Here is a 20,195-nt window from a genome sequence, read left to right as displayed (position 1 = left end):
TTGCCAACATGCCACACAGGCAGCCGTGTGGTCGTCCGTCAGCATTCGTGGCACCCACCTAGATGACACTTTTCGCATTTTCAGGTCGTCATGCAGGATTGTGTGCACAGAACCCACAGAAATGCCAACCCCGGAAGCGATCTGTTCAACAGTCATTCGGTGATCCCCCAAAACCATTCTCTCCACTTTCTCGATCATGTCGTCAGACCGGCTTGTGCGAGCCCGAGGTTGTTTCGGTTTGTTGTCACACGATGTTCTGCCTTCATTAAACTGTCGCACCCACGAACGTACTTTCGACACATCCATAACTCCATCACCACATGTCTCCTTCAACTGTCAATGAATTTCAATTGGTTTCACACCACGCAAATTCAGAAAACGAATGATTGCACGCTTTTCAAGTAAGGAAAACGTCGCCATTTTAAGTATTTAAAACAGTTCTCATTCTCGCCGCTGGCGGTAAAATTCCATCTGCCGTACGGTGCTGCCATCTCTGACGTATTGACAATGAACGCGGCCTCATTTTAAAACAATGCGCATGTTTCTATCTCTTTCCAGTCCAGAGAAAAAAAACTGGAGGCCTTAGAACTTGAATGCACCTCGTATGACTTTCAAAATAAGCATTATATGAGTAGTACCAGAAATAGCAACATTTGGAAAGAAATTGTCAAGGAAATAGGAGTAAACATGAGATACGAATTTTGTAGGGAGCACATTGTGCTTATGTGGGAGTGATCTACATGATGGCGGCTTTAGTTTCGCCGAAACCGGCAATCATGGAATAAAAAGAATTCCTCTGATCTTGACTACCAGTTTATTGTTTTAATGACATGCAAATACCTGCAAATTACTTTTTTTATTTTGTGAGATGGATGATTGGGTCTTTATTATCCATTCCTATGTGCTTAATATTACATTTTCTTACTACTTTTTTTGTCTTCGACTACATCTCCTGTTTACCATTTCATTTTGCCAGACCAAACTATGTTGTGGGAAATTGAAATAATCTTTGAATCCATCCCATATCTGGACAACATTATTTACCAAATTATCTTGTATATAGGGAAAGTCTCGTAATAGCATCTCTTCAGTCTCTTCATTATCAAACAACACTGTAGCGTGTTTGAGAGAATTGTGCAGGACACAACTGGCAAGAATCATGTGCCCTGCATGTTCCAGACCGAGACAAATCTTGCGATATTAAATCTTAAATTTTTGACACAATATTCCAAAAGCTTTCAGGCGATAAACGCATGTCTTTTTCGTTTGGTCATCTAACAGTGGACCAGTGTAATGTCTCATCAAACAGGTTTTTAATGGAAAAGCTCCTCCAGCAATCACAAGAGACAGCCGAACTCTTATAGCTGACAATTCTTTTGAGTCTGTTATATTCAAAGTATTTGATTCCAGTTTTTCTTCCTAAATCTCACCATGAAAAAATCCCCATAGCACTGTTCTTTCCAAAGTCACCAAAATTCGCATATTTATTGTTATTTATAGCCATCTTCCTCATATAACAAAGATATTAGAATCACATACATGTCATTTTTGTCCAGATTGTTTGGACGTTCCAAACGACTCACATATAAAAGATGCTGCTGGTCAATTGCGGTATACTAAATAGTGCCACATTGTGCTGTTCTGTTCTGCTGCAATGCAGTTCCGGTCATTATGATCTTAAGTGACCCCTAGATGGTCAGGAATACTGCGCAATGAAACTTCCTGGCAGATTAAAACTGTGTGCCGGACCGAGACTCGAACTCGGGACCTTTGCCTTTTCACGGCCAAGTGCTCTACCAACTGAGCTACCCAAGCACGACTTACACTCCATCCTTACAGTTTTACTTCCGCCAGTACCTCATCTCCTACCTTCCAGACTTTACAGAAGCTCCCCTGCGAACCTTGCAGGACTAGCACTCCTGAAAGAAAGGATATTGCGGAGACATGGCTTAGCCACAGCCTAGGGGATGTTTCCAGAATGAGATTTTCACTCTGCAGTGGAGTGTAAAGCTGTGAGGACGGGGTGTGAGATGTGCTTGGGTAGCTCAGTTGGTAGATCACTTGGCCGCGAAAAGGCAAAGGTCCCGAGCGCGAGTCTTGGTCCGGCAAATAGTTTTAATCTGTCAGGAAGTTTAATATCAGCGCACACTCCGCTGCAGAGTGAAAATATCTCATTCTGGACTACTGCACAATAATATTTTGCAATATTATTGACAGTCTCCCTACACTGCTCAATAATAATGCAGTTCAGACTGTTGACAATCAAGGTGCTGCTGCTGTGATAATTGCTCTACTTGAGTCAAAGAGCGTTGAAGATCTCTCATGAGAACTTAAAAAAAGAAAAGATTACTTTGAGAGTTGATGGTCAAACATCTGATGCACTTGTTTTGTAAATAAAACTGCCTTTTCCTGCTGCTAGTTACTTTATTTATTCCATAGCGTTTCGCCTACTCGTGTTCTAAGGCATCATCAGTGGGATCTATAACGACACAGTTTTGTTAGTTATAGATATCAAACCATTCACTTCGTGATTTTTTGTTTGATAATCTATAACTAACAAAACTGTATTGTTATAGATCCCACTAAAGACACCTTAGAACAAGAGAAGGCGAAACGCGTATGGGATAAATTAAGTAAATAGCAGCAGGAAAGGGCAGTTTTATTTACAAAACAAGTATTTATATGCTTGCTGCGGTGGATGGCCACACAAACAAACTTGTTATCTGATGCATTACTGGCAATGTAGTTAGGTGTCCCCATCCTCTCCAGGGGACACCACCCTGTCCATGTGGGTGGAGAGGCTTGCCTGTTTGCATGAAGCAGAGGGCTATGGCAGCTGTGGGAACCTAAAGTCGGTAAGGTCTTGGCCGATGGACCAGACTAAGTGTGTCCCACAATGACCTGTCATTCCACACCTACTCCTTGTCCTCTCCCAACTCATCAATACCCAACCATAGGTGTGATGCGGTCTGTGCCAAGGGGTGCATGGCACATGGGAATATGTGTCATGAATGGAGCCTCAGGTATATCGGGCGACCTCCCTGAGTAATTAGTCTTGCACCGTGTGGGGATTCCATGGTGTGGACCGATTAGATTCCCAACTCTTGTGGGACCAAAATGGACATGAAAGAAAATAGTAATACTGAGGGGCAAGTTGAGACTTCAGACACCCAAACATGGTGGCTGGAACCGATGGAAAACATCCCCTCAGCTGAACAGTCAGACAGACCTGTTCAAGAAGTGGGAATGGTTACTAAGAAGGTGCCCCTAATATCACAGGGGGAAGATGCAAAGCTTCTGGTGAAGACAGTGCCTGAGCTCCTCAGGCCCACAGAGATATTAATGTGGGTGCCAAAACTCCTTAAGTATACCTCTCCAGAGACTCTGATTGAAAAAACAGGGTCTCAAAACCCCAAAGTCTCAACACAGGATTGGAAGGTAATCAACCAGAAGGTTGCACCAAATGGCCAAACCCTTGTGGAGGTCAGAGAGAAGTCCCTGAAGGCATTGCAAGAACAGGACCTGAGACTATTCTTGGGGTTCTCGCAGGTTGCCATCAGGGTAATCAGATTCATCAGAAGCAACAATGGCAGCAATATGGAGACTGAATGTGCTGCAGGTAAATCAGCAACACAGTAAAGGGGCCACTGCTGTCCCGAGTCGTCTTCAAGGACGACAAGACGTGAATGTGGTTCTGATTCAGGAACCCCATTTATATAAAGGGGGTGTATCGGGCCTCGGTGGCACTGGAGACAAGCTGGTTTATGCTAGAAATATAAGAAACCACAGAACGTGCATCTGTGTAAAAAATGGAATCCCCTTCATGCCAGTGGTGGACTTTTGTTCTAGAGACTTAGTGACCATCAGGATACAGCAACTGGATTCATGAGGGAGTTTGTAATGGCCTCGTCATACCTTCCTTACAAGGACAGTGCTCCACCTCAGGAGGTGAGGAGACTGATGGAAGCCTGTGCACAACAAGGCGACCAACTATTGGTTGCTACACCTCCATAAGAATAAATCGTGAGTACGACGAGCAGACACACTTATCAGGCGCATATGTTTGCCGCACTCACAACATCGAACGAAATCAGCAAGAAGACCAGATATTTGCAAAAATCGAATGGTTGCTATCATGTCTACTCCCAAAGTCTGCTTTAAGTCTTCCATATTCATGGGAGTTTTTAAATCCATGCCTACAAACGAAAATGAAAAACTAAAAATTCTTCTAAATGTTAAAAGTATTCTTCCAAATTATCTCAAACTCACTAAGAAGGAAATTATGTACCAAATGAATTGGAAAGAACCAGTTATTTAAGTCAATACAAATGAAATAAATCTTACGTAACGTCTAGCACTTTCTTTTAAAACCACAGTCTTTTTTTTTCTTCAATTTTCAATGATGGCGCTTATCCACAGCAGACAACTGATTTATTATCTATGGCTCGAAAGTAAAGCCATTAATATCTATGAATGACCCATGACATCACTGATCAAAGCCGAGAGGTTGTATCACGTTCTTCAGCTGAGCCATGGATGGGACTACTGAAGAACATCATTCATCAAAGCCGATGAGTTGCATCCTGTTCTTCAGTTGAGCCATGGATTTATAGGCAAGGACGCCTTTGAAGAGTTTCTCCAGTTTATTAATTTTGAGTTCACTGATTGCTACCCACCTTCAGTGGGAATCCTTGCCCATTTTGGCAGATGACAGGTTGTTGTTGTTGTTTTTGTGGTCTTCAGTCCTGAGACTGATTTCATGCAACTCTCCATGCTACTCTATCTTGTGCAAGCTGCTTCATCTCCCAGTACTTACTGAAACCTACACCCTTCTGAATCTGCTTAGTGTGTTCATCTCTTGGTCTCCCTCTACAATTTTTACCCTACACGCTGCCCTCTAATGCTAAATTTGTGATCCCTTGATGCCTCAGAATATGCCCTACCAACCAATCCCTTCTTCTAGTCAAGTTGTGCCACAAACTCCTCTTCTCCCTAATTCTATTCAATACCTCCTCATAAGTTATGTTATCTACCAATCTAATCTTCAGCATTCTTTCAGAAACTACTTCCTCACACTTAAAAATCTATACTCAATGTTAACAAATTTCTCTTCTTCAGAAACGCTTTCCTTGCCATTGCCAGTCTACATTTTATATCCTCTCTACTTCGACCATCATCAGTTATTTTGCTCCACAAATAGCAAAACTCCTTTACTAATTTAAGTGTCTCATTTGCTAATCTAATTCCCTGAGCATCACCCTACTTAATTCGACTACATTCCATTATTCTCGTTTTGCTTTTGTTGATGTTCATCTTATATCCTCCTTTCAAGACACTGTCCATTCCGTTAAGCTGCTCTCCCAAGTCCTTTGCTGCCTCTGACAGAATTACAATGTCATCGGCGAACCTCAAAGTTTTTATTTGTTCTCCATGGATTTTAATACCTACTCCGAATTTTTCTTTTGTTTCCTTTACTCCTTGCTCAAGCGGGAAGCAGCGCCTATTTGTGTGTGATTGTGTAGTGTGTTGAGGTTATGGGGTCAACAGAAAGGTCCGATCTTACTCGTCGGCTTTGACCCGTGACGTAAGCGTGTTGTGGTGTGTGACGTCATTACGGCGCGGAAAACCTAATACATGGTTTGATGTACTCTTGTTTAAAGAACATGTATACGTAATATGAAGCAATTTGATGAACATATTGATCTGTAGCGTAGCCCACTTGAGGTTAGGTTGGGAGTTTTTTTTTTGGAATGCGGCCGCGGCAGCGGCCGCCTATGATTCGAAAATATTGATTTGACACTAATGAAGCCTGTGGGGGGATGGGGGGGCACTGCAGACTCCCCCCACCGCATAACGACATATTTAGTTTCTCCCCACCCAAAAACCCCCAATTTCCCACGCTTGTCCCGTTACAGTCATTAGGCTTTTTGTGAAACTTGTGTATTTCAGTGTTTACAATACGTATTCGATGTTTTTATATCCGCCATATTGGAATTGTTGTTTATGGTCGTTTCCGCGGTATTTGTGACGTCATGGGTCAAAGCCGACGGGTAAGATCGGACGCTTCTGTATTTCCGAGGTTATGCTGTATAGTTATTTATTTGCAATGATGCTATTGACTTCAAAGGAAGCAAACGTGAATTTATGGATGATTACAGCCAAAGCTAAACGTTGTGTGAAATGTGGCTTTTGAAGATTATTCGATTTTTGTATCTGTAAAGAATAAGATACCATAAGTTTCGAAGTAGGAAAACTGAAAAGAATATGCCAAACACGTATGAAAAGTGTGTATGATAAATGAAAACGACGGAGGAATATTTATACTATGGCGATTTAATAGCACAAGAACTGAGGAGCCTGATATCTGAACAAAGAAGAGATGAGGTATGTGTAGTTCCTCAACAAACTACTAAAAATAGACATGAAGCAACTGATGATGCAAATAATACTAAACTGAAAAACAGAACCTCCTTTCTAGTGGATTCTGGCTTCTATGAAATTCCCAAATTTGTCGAGCCTGAGGATGGTAATCTACATATTATATTTCATGATCAAATACTGTCAGCTTTTCATCATAATAAACGCAATACAAGCTTCCAAGCAAAGAAGGGCATTCATAGCAGACTGCTTGCGCAATGCGGCAATGAACACGAGAACGCCCATGTGTACATGTGGTTTTTCCTCAAACATTTGTGTATACTTCATGCCCTTTCATTTCCGCGCGTCTGCGATTGTGCAAGACGACAAAGGCATCTTTTAGACAGACCTTAATTGAATTATTAAAATAGAACAAGATATTAGGATAACTTTTAATCTTACGTAATTTATTTGAAAAATTGGAAAAATGCAGCAAATAATTAAACTTCTTGACAGCGTAAAGTTATTTTTCCAAATTGTAAAATCGGAAATGCTTTGTTCAGACTAAGGAATTTTGTTTGAATTACTCGTGTATGCGGTACCCCTGTTTACACATAACAACGAAATTAAACAAAAGCGAGGATATGTCACTAAACAGCAACGACGAATGGATGTGTACGAAGGACACAACTTTGTGAAAGAAAACAGAAGGAATGGAAAAAAGATAGTAATATACAGCGTGGCGTTTACAGACAGACTGAATGACCACAAGATTTTAATTTCCGGTCACCACAGAACAAGAAAAAAGCTGGTCACTACACACCACCGTAGCACAGTTGGTCCTTGCCAGAGATCATTAGGTTGGTGTACATGCAAATCAACTTTGATTCGAAATACAGCTTGACTAGAAACTTTGGGCAAAGATTGAGTTTGAGTATGAGTAGTGTGTTATTGTTTGTAATGTGGGAGATAAATATGAAAAGTACTGAAGTAGTGTTGTTATGTTGTTATGACAGCTAGAGTTATGGCTAGTTAACTGTCATTCTGTATCTGTTGTATAGTAAAATGTTAAACTGTCGCAGTATTTTAAAACTCGCCCAACAGACTGGTATTTCATTTGAAAATTTGAAATGTTTTGTGTGAGCTTTGTGAACTTTGTAACTTTTCTGTAAAACACCACATTTCATTTCAGGGGCACTAGTCCAGCAGAAATTGATATCGTCTGTAACACAGTCGGCATGTGATTTGCCAAATATAAGGCCCTGCAACGTTTTACAGCAGCAAATAAGGCCGGCGACGTTCTTCAATAAATGTAATTATTGGCATACCCTATTATCTTTTTAGTCACTTTCGTATTATCACGTAGACATTTAATGACCCTGAATGAATATACTACATTTTGAAATCTTGTCTATGTCTTGTAGTGCCTGCTGAAGAACTGTGGAAAGGTGTAACCAGCGTTAGCAATGCGGGCAAGAAAAGAGGTCGGGGTAAGGGAGTGGGAAAGAAGATAGCGAAGAACTTAAATAAGGGTCAAGTTATAGGTGTTGGTGAGTCAGAAGCCAATTTCTATCTTCGTTAGATTATCAGTATCTTGCATTAATGTGTCTAATGCATTGGTTGTACGGCTGTTAATAATGCATACGTAGTTAACAAATGACAGCAGTTTTATAACATTACATTTAACACATGTGTTTTCCTTTTCATCGCGCGTTCGTTGTGACCGTTATGATATACCTGTAGGAGAATGAGAGTGCTTGCTTTGTACTGTAAAATTGCCATTGGATGAACGTAGCAATGTAAAAATAGTAGTCGTTCTTGCTTCTTACAGGTTCTGGAATTTGTGTTCGTAAATTCACTTGTGAAAGTAAATGAAGGCATATGAATTTTTCAGTATTATTTGGTAATAATGTGTGAATTTAAATTTGTATCGGCTGTTTATCACAGAGCTGACATACTGACAAAACTTCTCACAGAAGCTAATGCAGATTCTGTTGGCCTAGAAACCTCTTTATGTTAGCAAAAACGTACATACTTTGTATTTATTTTAGTTTTTCATGTTGCTGAAAATGGTGGTAATCTTTCACCTGTTTATATGGTATTTCTTAGTCAAAGTTCAATATTGTGTTGTTGACATTACATATTTTTTTTATACAGGAAAGGCAAACATAGTATGGCCAGGCTTGACCGGTCCAGTTGTTCGAGGGCGAGAGTTAGTGCAACAGCAGCAGCTTCCTGAAGACACAGAACGTGAAGTGCGCCTCATTAAAATGCGCAATGAGATGGGTGTCTTTCGAAGACTGCGCCTAGCTCCAACTGAGCGGGGCTGGTCTGGTGCAAAGATGCCTGGACGCAGCATTGGTCCTCCAGATGACATAGGTGAAGGTATGTGCTCACGAAAAAGCACGCCGGGGCACCCAAAGTGAAGTGATCCAATAAAAATTAAGTTGTTTGCTTGACCATTTTTAAGTATTTTGGTTCTTTTATATGTGATTACCTTATAGTTGAGAAGTTAAAACAGTTCTTAAAAGATTACCTTGCTCACGATCAATGAATGGCATCCATTTTTATTTGTAAGTGCATGACGGTTTTCCATTTGAAGACATTAGTGTTAATTTGGGTGCTTGATTTTAGGAAAGTCTCCTCTAGAAAATTGTTTATCTCCCAAAATACCCTTAATTCAATAATAACCAGTCAACGTGATCTTCAAAGTTTGATATTGAAAACTTAGAAAATCCACTTTTTAGACCCAAAAATAACAACCAAGGAGTGATTTATCAGAGTGTATTTTTTTCTCTAGTTAGATATCGTAATGTACTAACCATATATAGAGCAAATGTTTCTTTAATATTTCATAAATTTTCGAAATTTGCAAATCTTTACAAAAAATAAATTTTGGGGCTAGTTATCTCTGGTGGAACTGTCTATAAAAAAATTGATTTTTGCACATTTTGTACACTTATATCATAGCAAAGTACTGTAAAAATTTCAACATTGGAATTTGACTCTCAACAAAGATAGGAAATTTTGGAAATGATGAAATAATTCACAGGACGCTGAAATTGATCTGATGACTGTTGCATAATTCATGTGTGATATTGGCTTGATGTAATCAGTTATTGTTGAAGTTGAGGTACTGAATTATATACAAGAACTCAAAAAAATTGCTGAACTAAACATTTATATTGTTGTTGTTGTGGTCTTCAGTCCTGAGACTGGTTTGATGCAGCTCTCCATGCTACTCTATCCTGTGCAAGCTGCTTCATCTCCCAGTACTTACTGAAACCTACATCCTTCTGAATCTGCTTAGTGTATTCATCTCTTGGTCTCCCTCTAAGATTTTTACCCTCCAATACTAAATTTGTGATCCCTTGATGCCTCAGAACATGTCCTACCAACCGATCCCTTCTTCTAGTCAAATTGTTCCACAAACGCCTCTTCCCCCAATTCTATCCAATACCTCCTCATTAGTTATGTGATCTATTGATCTAATCTTCAGCATTCTTCTGTAGCACCACATTTCGAAAGCTTCAATTCTCTTCTTGTCCAAACTATTTATCGTCCATGTTTCACTTCCATACATGGCTACACTCCATACAAATCTACTTCGACCATCATCAGTTATTTTGCTCCTCAAATAGCAAAACTCCTTTACTACTTCAAGTGTCTCATTTCCTAATCCAATTCCCTCAGCATCACCCAACTTATTCCCTGCCTCGTGATGACTGGGTGTTGTGTGCTGTCCTTAGGTTAGTTAGGTTTAAGTAGTTCTAAGTTCTAGGGGATTGATGACCATAGATGTTAAGTCCCATAGTGCTCAGAGCCATTTGAACCATCACCCAACTTAATTCGACTACATTTCATTATCCTCGTTTTGCTTTTGTTGGTGATCATCTTATATCCTCCTTTCAAGACACTGTCCATTCCGTTAAGCTGCTCTTCCAGGTCCTTTGCTGTCTCTGACAGAATTACAATGTCATTGGCGAACCTCAAAGTTTTTATTTCTTCTCCAGGATTTTAATTCCTACTCCAAATTTTTGTTTTGTTTCCTTTACTGCTTGCTCAATATACAGATTGAATAACATAGGGGAGAGGCTACAACCCTGTCTCACGCCCTTCCCAACCACTGCTTCCCTTTCATGTCTCTCGACTCTTATAAATGCCATCTGGTTTCTGTACAAATTGTAAATAGCCTTTCGCTCCCTGTATTTTACCCCTGCCGCCTTCAGAATTTGAAAGAGAGTCTTCCAGTCAACATTGTCGAAATCTTTCTCTAATTCTACAAATGCTGGAAAGGTAGGTTTGCCTTTTCTTAATCTTTCTTCTAAGATAAGTCGTAGGGTCAGTATTACCTCACGTGTTCCAACATTTCTATGGAATCCAAACTGATCTTTCCCAAGGTCAGCTTCTATCAGTTTTTTCCATTAGTCTGTAAAGAATTCGCGTTAGTATTTTGCAACTGTGACTTATTAAACCGATAGTTCGGTAATTTTCACGTCTGTCAACACCTGCTTTCTTTGGGATTAGAATTATTATATTTTTCTTGAAGTCTGAAGGTATTTCGCCTGTCTCATACACCTTGTTCACCAGATGGTAGAGTTTTGTCAGGACTTGCTCTCCCAAGGCTGTCAGTAGTTCTAATGGAATGTTGTCTGCTCCCAGGGCCTTGTTTCGACGTAGGACTTTCAGTATCCTGCCGAACTCTTCACGCAGTATCATATCTCACATTTCATCTTCATCTACATCCTCTTCCATTTGCATAATATTGTCCTCCAGAACATCGCTCTTGTATAGACCCTCTGCATACTCCTTGCACCTTTCTGCTTTCCCTTCTTTGCTTAGAACTGGGTTTCCATCTGAGCTCTTGTTATACAAGTGGTTGTCTTTTCTCCAAAGGTCTCTTTAATTTTTCTGTAGGCAGTATCTATCTTACACCTAGTGAGACAAGCCTCTACATCCTTACATTTGTCCTCTAGCCATCCCTGCTTAGCTATTTTGCACTTCCTGTCGATCTCACTTTTGAACCGTTTGTATTCCTCATTGCCTGCTTCATTTATTGCATTTTTATATTTTCTCCTTTCATCAATTAAATTCCGTATCTCTTCTGTTACCCAAGGATTTCTACTAGCCCTCGTTTTTTTTACGTACTTGATCTTCTGCTACCTTCACTATTTCATCTCTCAAAGCTACCCATTCTTCTTCTAGACTATTTCTTTCCCCCATTCCTGTCAGTTGTCCCCTTATGCTCTCCCTGAAACTCTGTACAACCTCTGGTTCTGTCAGTGTATCCAGGTCCCATCTCCTTAAATTCCCACCTTTTTGCACGTTTCTTCAGTTTTAATCTACAGTTCATAACCAATAGATTGTGGTCAGAGTCCACATCTGCCCCTGGAAATGTCTTACAATTTAAAACCTGGTTCCTAAATCTCTGTCTTACCATTATATAATCTATCTGAGAACTTCCAGTATCGCCAGGCTTCTTCCATGTATACAACCTCCTTTTATGATCCTGGAACCAAGTGTTAACTATGATTAAGTTATGCTCTGTGCAAAATTCTACCAGGCGGCTTCCTCTTTCATTTCTTACCCCCAATCCATATTCACCTATTTCCTTCTCTTCCTTTTCCTACTATCGAGTTCCAGTCACCCATGATTATTAAATTTTCAACTCCCTTCGCTATCTGAATAATTTCTTTTATTTCATCATACATTTCTTCAATTTCTTCGTCATCTGCAGAGCTAGTTGGCATATAAACTTGTGCTACTGTAGTAGGCATGGGCTTCGGGTCTATCTGGGCCACAATAAGGCATTCATTATGCTGTTTGTTGTAGCTTACCCATACTTCTATTTTTTTATTCATTATTAAACCTACTCCTGCATTATCCCTATTTGATTTTGTATTTATAACCCGGTATTCACCTGACCAAAAGTCTTGTTCCTCCTGCCACCTAACTTCGCTGATTCCCACTAAATCTAACTTTAACCTATCCATTTCCCTTTTTAAATTTTCTAACCTACCTCCCCAATTAAGGGATCTGACATTCCATGCTCCGATCTGTAGAACGCCAGTTTTCTTTCTCCTGATAACGACGTCCTGTTGAGTAGTCCCCACCAGTAGATCCAAATGGGGGACTATTTTACTCCGGAATATTTTACTCAAGAGGACGCCATAATCATTTAACCATACAGTAAAGCTGCATGCCCTTGGGAAAAATTACAGCTGTAGTTTCCCTTGGCTTTCAGCCATTTGCAGTACCAGCACAGCCATGCCGTTGTGGGTAGTGTTACAAGGCCAGATCAGTCAATCATCCAGACTGTTGCCCCTGCAACTACTGAAAAGGCTGCTTCCCTCTTCAGGAACCAAACGTTTGTCGGGCCTCTCAACAGATACTCCTACGTTGTGGTTTCACCTACTGTACGGCTATCTGTATCGCTGAGGCATGCAAGCCTCCCCACCAACGACAAGGTCTATGGTTCATGGGGGGACATTTATATTATCTTGACAAATTTCAAATAAATATTTTCAATTACCATAATTTCAAGATGCGGTGCATCCTATCCTATCCTAGTAGTGATTGCTAAGAAAACTTATTTCTTCAGACAGATTTAATGATGTAAAATAAGACCCCCTGTTGCTGTGGTAAATTCAAGCACTGAAAGCTTCCTTAAAACATTTTTCATTGGTATCCAAACTATGTCACTAGTAGATTTCTTGAATGATGTTCTTGGGTGAGCAGGATGGTAAATATGCATGAAAACGTCATTGTTTTCCAAATAACCTGTGCAAGCCACCATTGTCTTATCATACATACATGCCACTATATCATTCAATGTTAAAGACAGAGATTCACTGACACAATGACCCTCATAAATTTCAGTATCTGGTGTTAGAAAACATCGAACTAAGTTTTCTCCAGTGCAGAATTTGCAGAATTGCTTTGTTTCTTTTATTGCTACACAGTTTTCAAATCCGGTTTGAAGTGTTGTTTCAATATGAAGAACTTCCTCTTCTTTCTTGAGAAGAAAATAGGTGTTGCCTTTAATATTATTCTTGCAGAAGGCATACATGTCCTCTATTGTAAGAATTTGCTCTGTGGTCTTCCTTTGGAGGCTTTTTTTTTAACGGAAACGTCAGATTTCACCCGTCTTCTTTGACCAATGACGTCACCAATATGGCCGAAACGACCACTCACAACTACTCCCATATGGTGACTATGACGTCATTTCGTAAACATGACAGCAAACACAGAAATAAATCGAAAAACCATTAAACACATATTCCTCCAAAAATATAATGAAACTAACAGGATAAGCAGGGGAAATTGGGGGTTTTTGGGTGGGGACAAACTAAAAATAAACACATGCCACTAAACCAAATGACAAAAAACGTTAAAATAAAATGACCACAATCTTCCAAAAATCAACTGAAAACAATATCTACTGGAATCAAACACTTCCCTTGACCTCTTTAGGTTAACAGAAAGTACCGATACCAAATCATAAAACCCAAAACTACAACCACGTCCACAATCATCACTACCTCAAAAAAAAAAACACAAAAACACCAACAAAATTGGAATCTAACACTTCCCTTGACCTATGTAGGTCAACAGCAACTATAAATCTCAAAACTTTCACCACCACCTCACTTAATACTACCATAAAAAAAAAAACCACCTAGAAAATTGGAATTGAACACTTCCCTTGACCTAATATCCTTATGACATCTCCACATATAGCCATTCCTGGCCTGAGATGCCGGAACTTTAGTAAGCCTCAATTCTTTACAACACTCTGAAGACTTCACAACTTCACCCAAAAATCCGAGTAGTTGAAGAAATTTTACTAGAGACAACGCCCCCATCATCGCCAACAACCGAAAACTGTTGGCCTTGTCATCATATCCATACCTACCAAAGACATAAACAAAGCAATTTATGAAAATTCACACACGACGGTTGTGACCCAATGTTTGAACGTAACGTTGTTGGGCATTTCCTCTTCAGATTTGTTAAACAATTCAAGAGCGATTTTCTTACCATCGCATTTATCATAAAAACTCATCATGTAACAATGGAAACAATCAATTTTTGACAAAATGATTTAATTGGATTGATAAAAAACTTACTTTCCAAGCAGCAGAAGAACACACACACAAGAGGGTTGTTATTAGGCAAGCTTTCGGAGCCAGTGGTTTCTTCTTCAGGCAGAAGAGTAGGAGGGAAAGAAAGAGGGGTGAAGGAAAAGGACTAGTGAGGTCTAGGAAAAGGGGTGGATTTTGGAAAGTCACCCAGAACTGTGGATTGGGAGAGACCGCACGGGATGAGAAGGAAAGAATGGTTGTTGGAGACTGTATCAGACGAGATTTGGAAACCTGAGAGCGTAAAGGTGGACGACGGTAATTTGCAAGACCCACAGTTCTGGGTGATTCTCCCGAAATGTACACCTTTTCCTAGACCTCTCCAGTCCTTTTCCTTCACTCCTCTTCCTTTCCCTTCAGCCCTTCTGCCCGAAGAAGGAGCCACTGGCTCCAAAAGCTTGCCTAATTGCAACCCTCTTTTGTGTGTGTGATCTGCCGCAACTCGATGAATAGATTTTTTTATCTATCCAATTAAACTCAACATGCACTTGTATTTGTTAGCGTCACAGACAATTGAATGTAGTAACTCATTGTAGTTAACACCATTGAGTTTTGCACCCGCAATCATCAGTTTGATATTTTGATGAAGTAAACAAACACATACGGGGTGTGTTATTGAGCAGCCGAGCAAAATACACCACTTAGGGTGAAGGTCACAAAATTTTGACCTTCCAGTTTTGCATTCTGGATGAGCATTTTTTGAAAGCTACATAAAGTTCATTTAAATTTTACAGTGCTGGTCGTTTCTGCTTTTTCAACAATTCTTTTGCTATCTTTGCTACTGGGGCACATTCTACATACTGTCTTCAGTGATCTTTCCAGTTGTTTCTTCACTTACACCTATTCCTTTCTTCTTTTCTAGAACTGCTAGAATGCCTTGTTCTTTCACTAAATTTTAGGTTAGTCTCACCAAACGATCAGAAATGTTGAACTCGTTAACTATTTTTTCTCTTGACGATGAGTCATGGAGCAAACTTAAAATTTAACTTTTCCTCTTTAAATGTTACTGAATGCTTACTTTTTAATTTCTTAATTAATTCTGTGTTGGATGACTCTGGGGGTAAGTTTTCTTCTTTTTTTAGAAATACTATTGGCATTTGCATTATTAAAGAATGATTCTAAGTCTTTTCTAATTTTCTCTGAAATTTGTTGTACCTTGCTTTCAGTAATTGCTTTTCTTTTTATGCTACTCAGTTTTCTTATTTTCAGAGCAGGAGATGCCTCCAAATTAGAACAAGCAAAATCCAATTTGTTAATAGCTTCCCCAGTAGGAATATCAATGTAATTAACAATATTACTTAATTCTGGTCTTGGGTTAATGATAAATATCTTTTAGTAACAATTTGGGCACAAGGAATTTCCAGGAATCTCATTACTTTTCCCTCGGGGAAACTGTTTTACTTGCACTTAAGGAGAACAAATGTTCAAGTTTTATTTCCTCTCAAACCTTTAAGAACTGGCTTTTCATGAACTTTGAGTGTTTCAGAGCAATTCCCCCCCCCCCCCCCCCCACAAATGTGATTGTACTTCTGAATATATTTTTCCTCACGATACTCGCAAACTGATGATAACGAAGAACATGTTCATAATTTAAACAAAGCTTGTCTATCTTCATCAAAGTCATTAACATTTTTTTAAGTTTTTTGAAACTGAACCATAAACTGTTCATGACACCCTTCACATACTATATATATCCAATAGAACACTGTTCGTCCATTTTATTGCATTCCAGTTAGTCTTTCAAATTTATTTATTATTAAATTTTAAAATTATTTTAATTAATCAAAAATTACACTCACAACAAAAGCACAAAATATTCTACACTCTCAATGAAGTATGAGCTTCCAGTGTAACACAGATTCCTGAACAGACTAACACTACAACAAACACACATCCAGCAAATGTAGTGGGTGTACACAGTTCATTTACCGGCTTGTCACTGACCACTGTTTATTATTACACTTTTTATCATTTTGGACCTGTAATAATTTACAATAAACCTAGATGTAAAAGGACAATTTTTAACATAGAACTAAAGCAAAGGCTGCTATTGTTTAATATTTTACTATTAAAACAAATAACACTAGGATGATAGTGTTAACCAAATATAAGTTGCAGTGTCAATTATTTCGTCATTTCCAAAAATTCGTATCTTTGTTCATATCAGATATCAGTGTTGAAATTTTAACAGTACTTTGCTATCATATAAGTGTGCAAAATGTGCAAAAATCAAATTTTTTGTAGTCAGTCCCACCAGAGATAACTAGCCCCAAACTTTATTTTTTGTAAAGTTTTATCAAATTTAAAAAATTTATAAAAAATTAAGGAAACATTTGTCATGGTCTTGCTATATATAAGGCTAGTAGTTTACAGTATCTAACTAGCGAGAAAAAATATATACTCTGATAAATTGCTCCTTGGTTGTTTTTTTGTCTAAAAAGTGGATTTTCTAAGTTTTCAATACCAAACTTTGGAGATCATTTTGACTGATAGTAATTGAATTTAGGGTATTTTGAGTAATAAACAATCATGTCAATTGCAATGTTGTGACTTAATCCAGTGCAGAGATATCAAATTAACGCTGATGTGTCCAACTGAAAATCCATCATATGCTCACAATTAAAAATGGCTGCCATTCAAAACCAACGGTACAAGATTAAACTTCTTAAAAACTGTTCTGAACTTCTGAATTATAGGGCAATCACACACAAAAAGTCAAAATATTTAAAAAGGCCAAGCAACCCTCACTAGATCACTTCATATGGATTGACCTTGCTTCATAAATTATCTTTCTAATAAGATGTCACTTTAAACTGATCTTTGTCCTTAGTATAAATATGTTGTGACATCTTTTAGTTGTGTTCTTCATGTATTCTCATTGAACCTTTCAGATTCTCAAGTTTGCATATGAAATAATGTCCTTTTTGCCCATTTTTAAACTGCACCCCTAACTGTCTTCTTCGAATGTGTCGTGCCCAGATCATGGTTCCAACTGAGCTAGCCAAGCATTACTCACGACCTGTTCATCCCCTATCTTCTAAATTTCATAGAAGTTCTCCTCTGTAAATTGCGGGACCAGTGTCCTTGGGAGAAAAGATATTGAGGGGGCATGGCTTAGCCATAGCCTGGGGGATTTTCCAGAATGAATCTTTCACTCTGCAGTAAAGTGCTGATATGCCCTACAAGCGATGGAGGAGAACTTCTGTGATGTTTGGAAGGTAGAAAATGAGATACTGGTGGAAGTAGATGTAAGGACTGGTTGTGAGTCACGTTTGGGCGGCTCAGTTGACAGATCACTTGCCTGTGAAAGGCTTTGATTCCATGTTCAAGTCTCAGTCCTGCACACAGCTTTAATTTGCCAGGAACTTTAAAAGTTGCACCATCTAACAACCTTACTATCACCTTTCAACTAACCTAGAGTGTGGTCTACTCTATAGATAAGCTGCCAACAACCTCCTTCCTAGTCGCCATGCCCAATTATATCCTCACCCATAATTACTTTTCCTTTCAGGGCATTACCTTCAAACACCATCCTATTCCAACCTATTCATAGATCATCTTGAGGAATCCTTCCTAAGATTCCAGAATCCCAAACTTCTCACCTAGTTCAGATTCATTGATAACATCTTTTTTATCTAGATTGATGGTCAGGAGATCCAGTCCACATTCCTCCAGAATCTTAACACCTTCACTCCCATTCACTTCACCTGGTCCTACTTCATCCAACAAGCCACCTTCCTTGATGTTAATCTCCACGTCCTGTGTCCATATCAAACCTACCCACCAGCAGCAATACCTCCACTTCAGCAGCTGCCACCCATACTATACTAAGAAGTCCCTTCCATAGAGCCTAGCCATCCATGGCCGTCATATCTGTAGTGACTATCCTTCCCACTCCTCCTACAGTGGTCCCCCTGCGGGCCCATGGGTGAGAATAGGCCTGAGATATTCCTGCCTGTCGTAATAGGTGACTAAAAGGAGTCTCACACCGTTTGGCCTTTATGTGATAGCCACTGTAGGGCTTGACCTCCATTTTTCAAAATTTTCCCGAAGAGCAAGCCAATTGGGGAAGGATGCCTTACATGGTGCATCATGTCCATTGTGCATTGAGATCTTTAGCCCAATTTCTTGTCATGGCATTACAGTCCCACTCATCCTCCATCTCTTGAGCGAGGACACCTTCCTGGATGTGATTTCTTCCCCCCACTAAGCAGTATCGTTTTCTGTGCCGACAATGACCATGGAATTCTTTGCACCTTATATCCAGCACGGTAGCCAGTCTGTTGTGCTGGGGCCATCATGTAGCCTGTTGGTTGTAGCCCCCTGACTACACAGGGATCACTCCGCTGATGCCTGCGCCGTTAACTCCCTACATATGCCAAGGAGTAGATGCCTGTCACCCTGGAGCATGGGGACTTCTGGCAATGGCCATTCTGCCAGGTGGCCTTTGCTGTGGCTGGGTGGTGGGGTGGTGCCTGTGAGCTGTGAGGGGGGTGCCCCTGGTCGGAGTGGGTGACATCAGGGTGGATGACACACGATGAAGCATACCACATCATCACTTGCTGGTGATCAAACGCCAGCAATCTCTAAGCATTCCCATTCCAAGTCACAGTCTGGCCACACTGTGGAAGGAATGCCAGCCTAAGGATGGCAGCAAACCTTATTCGCCCCAGTACCTCGTATGTACGAGAGCTGATGGGGACTCCTTTGTTTCAATGAAGCCTCAGTTTTTTGTAGAGCATTTAGAGGACAAGAGAGGTGGAGGGCTTGTCAAGGTCACTCTTGATAAAAATGGCATCCTCTGCCCAGTTACGGGCATTACTCACTTGTGACAAGCTGGGAGATGTTTCCGTTGCCATCAAGTCTCATAAGAGCTTCAATATGATCCAGGGTATTATATTCCACAGGCACCTTCTTTTGCAGTCAGGATAAGCAGGGGCTGTGCACCAACTTAGAGCAACAAGGTGTGTCCATCGGAGTCTGAGGGATAATCAGATTGCCACTGCTGCCTTCATCTTGGCCTTAGAGGGTGACCCTGGACCAACTGACCTACATTGAGGCCAAGAGGAAATTTGAACATGTGCATCCTGTGGCTATGACCTCCTCTTATGCCATCGCTACGAGAACAGTTGTAGCCCTATCAGTTCCGTGATTTCTAGTCGGCTCTGAGCCGGAAGACTACACCTGCCCCCTCGATGGTGGGAGGGGAGGGGGGGGGGCACTTCCCTTCCTGTTGCTCCTGCACCACCTACCTTGCTACCACTGTCGCCTAACCATTGGGGACACCAGTCCCCACTTCTCAGCTGGAGAAGGGTACAACGTCTTCTTCGGCTCCTCTCGCTAGGAAGGCGTCCCTTGGGTGTCTCCCTTCCCAGATTTCTGCTAGTGGGAAAGGTGACACCATCAATGGCTGAAGAGCCCAAGAGCAGCTGGTCTAAGGGCTTCATGATCACCCTCAGTCCTGGAGACTGAATCAGTGAAGCCCTCCGAGCCAGAGAAACCCAAGGATCAGCGAGGGAAATCCAGAAAGAAGACTCCCAAGACCAAGGGAATTGCGGTGGCACCCACACCACCACTGCCTATAAGCTCTATGTCTGAGGATGAGCTGAAGATTCTGGTGTCTGCTGAGGCCCTAGATTTTGCCAGACCCTCAGATACAATGGATATAGCCTGTTCAGGAAATAAGCCGGTGGCAGC

General features: G+C 40.3%; 1 protein-coding gene across 1 annotated transcript in view; it reads left to right on the top strand.

The window, feature by feature from the left end:
• The first annotated feature begins 7,291 nt into the window (after nucleotides 1–7,291).
• Nucleotides 7,292–20,195, top strand: part of LOC126257563 (28S ribosomal protein S5, mitochondrial) — a 104,927-nt gene continuing 92,023 nt past the window's right edge. Inside the window, exons 1-4 of the mRNA XM_049955573.1 lie at nucleotides 7,292–7,465; nucleotides 7,550–7,669; nucleotides 7,782–7,907; nucleotides 8,515–8,742. Coding sequence (XP_049811530.1) covers nucleotides 7,423–7,465; nucleotides 7,550–7,669; nucleotides 7,782–7,907; nucleotides 8,515–8,742 — 517 coding nt within the window. The 5' untranslated portion in view covers nucleotides 7,292–7,422. The remainder of the gene's footprint in view (nucleotides 7,466–7,549; nucleotides 7,670–7,781; nucleotides 7,908–8,514; nucleotides 8,743–20,195) is intronic.

Source organism: Schistocerca nitens, chromosome 1 (genome assembly GCF_023898315.1).
Source record: "Schistocerca nitens isolate TAMUIC-IGC-003100 chromosome 1, iqSchNite1.1, whole genome shotgun sequence".
Taxonomy (NCBI): domain Eukaryota; kingdom Metazoa; phylum Arthropoda; class Insecta; order Orthoptera; family Acrididae; genus Schistocerca; species Schistocerca nitens.
This window is presented reverse-complemented; position numbering and strand designations above follow the sequence as displayed.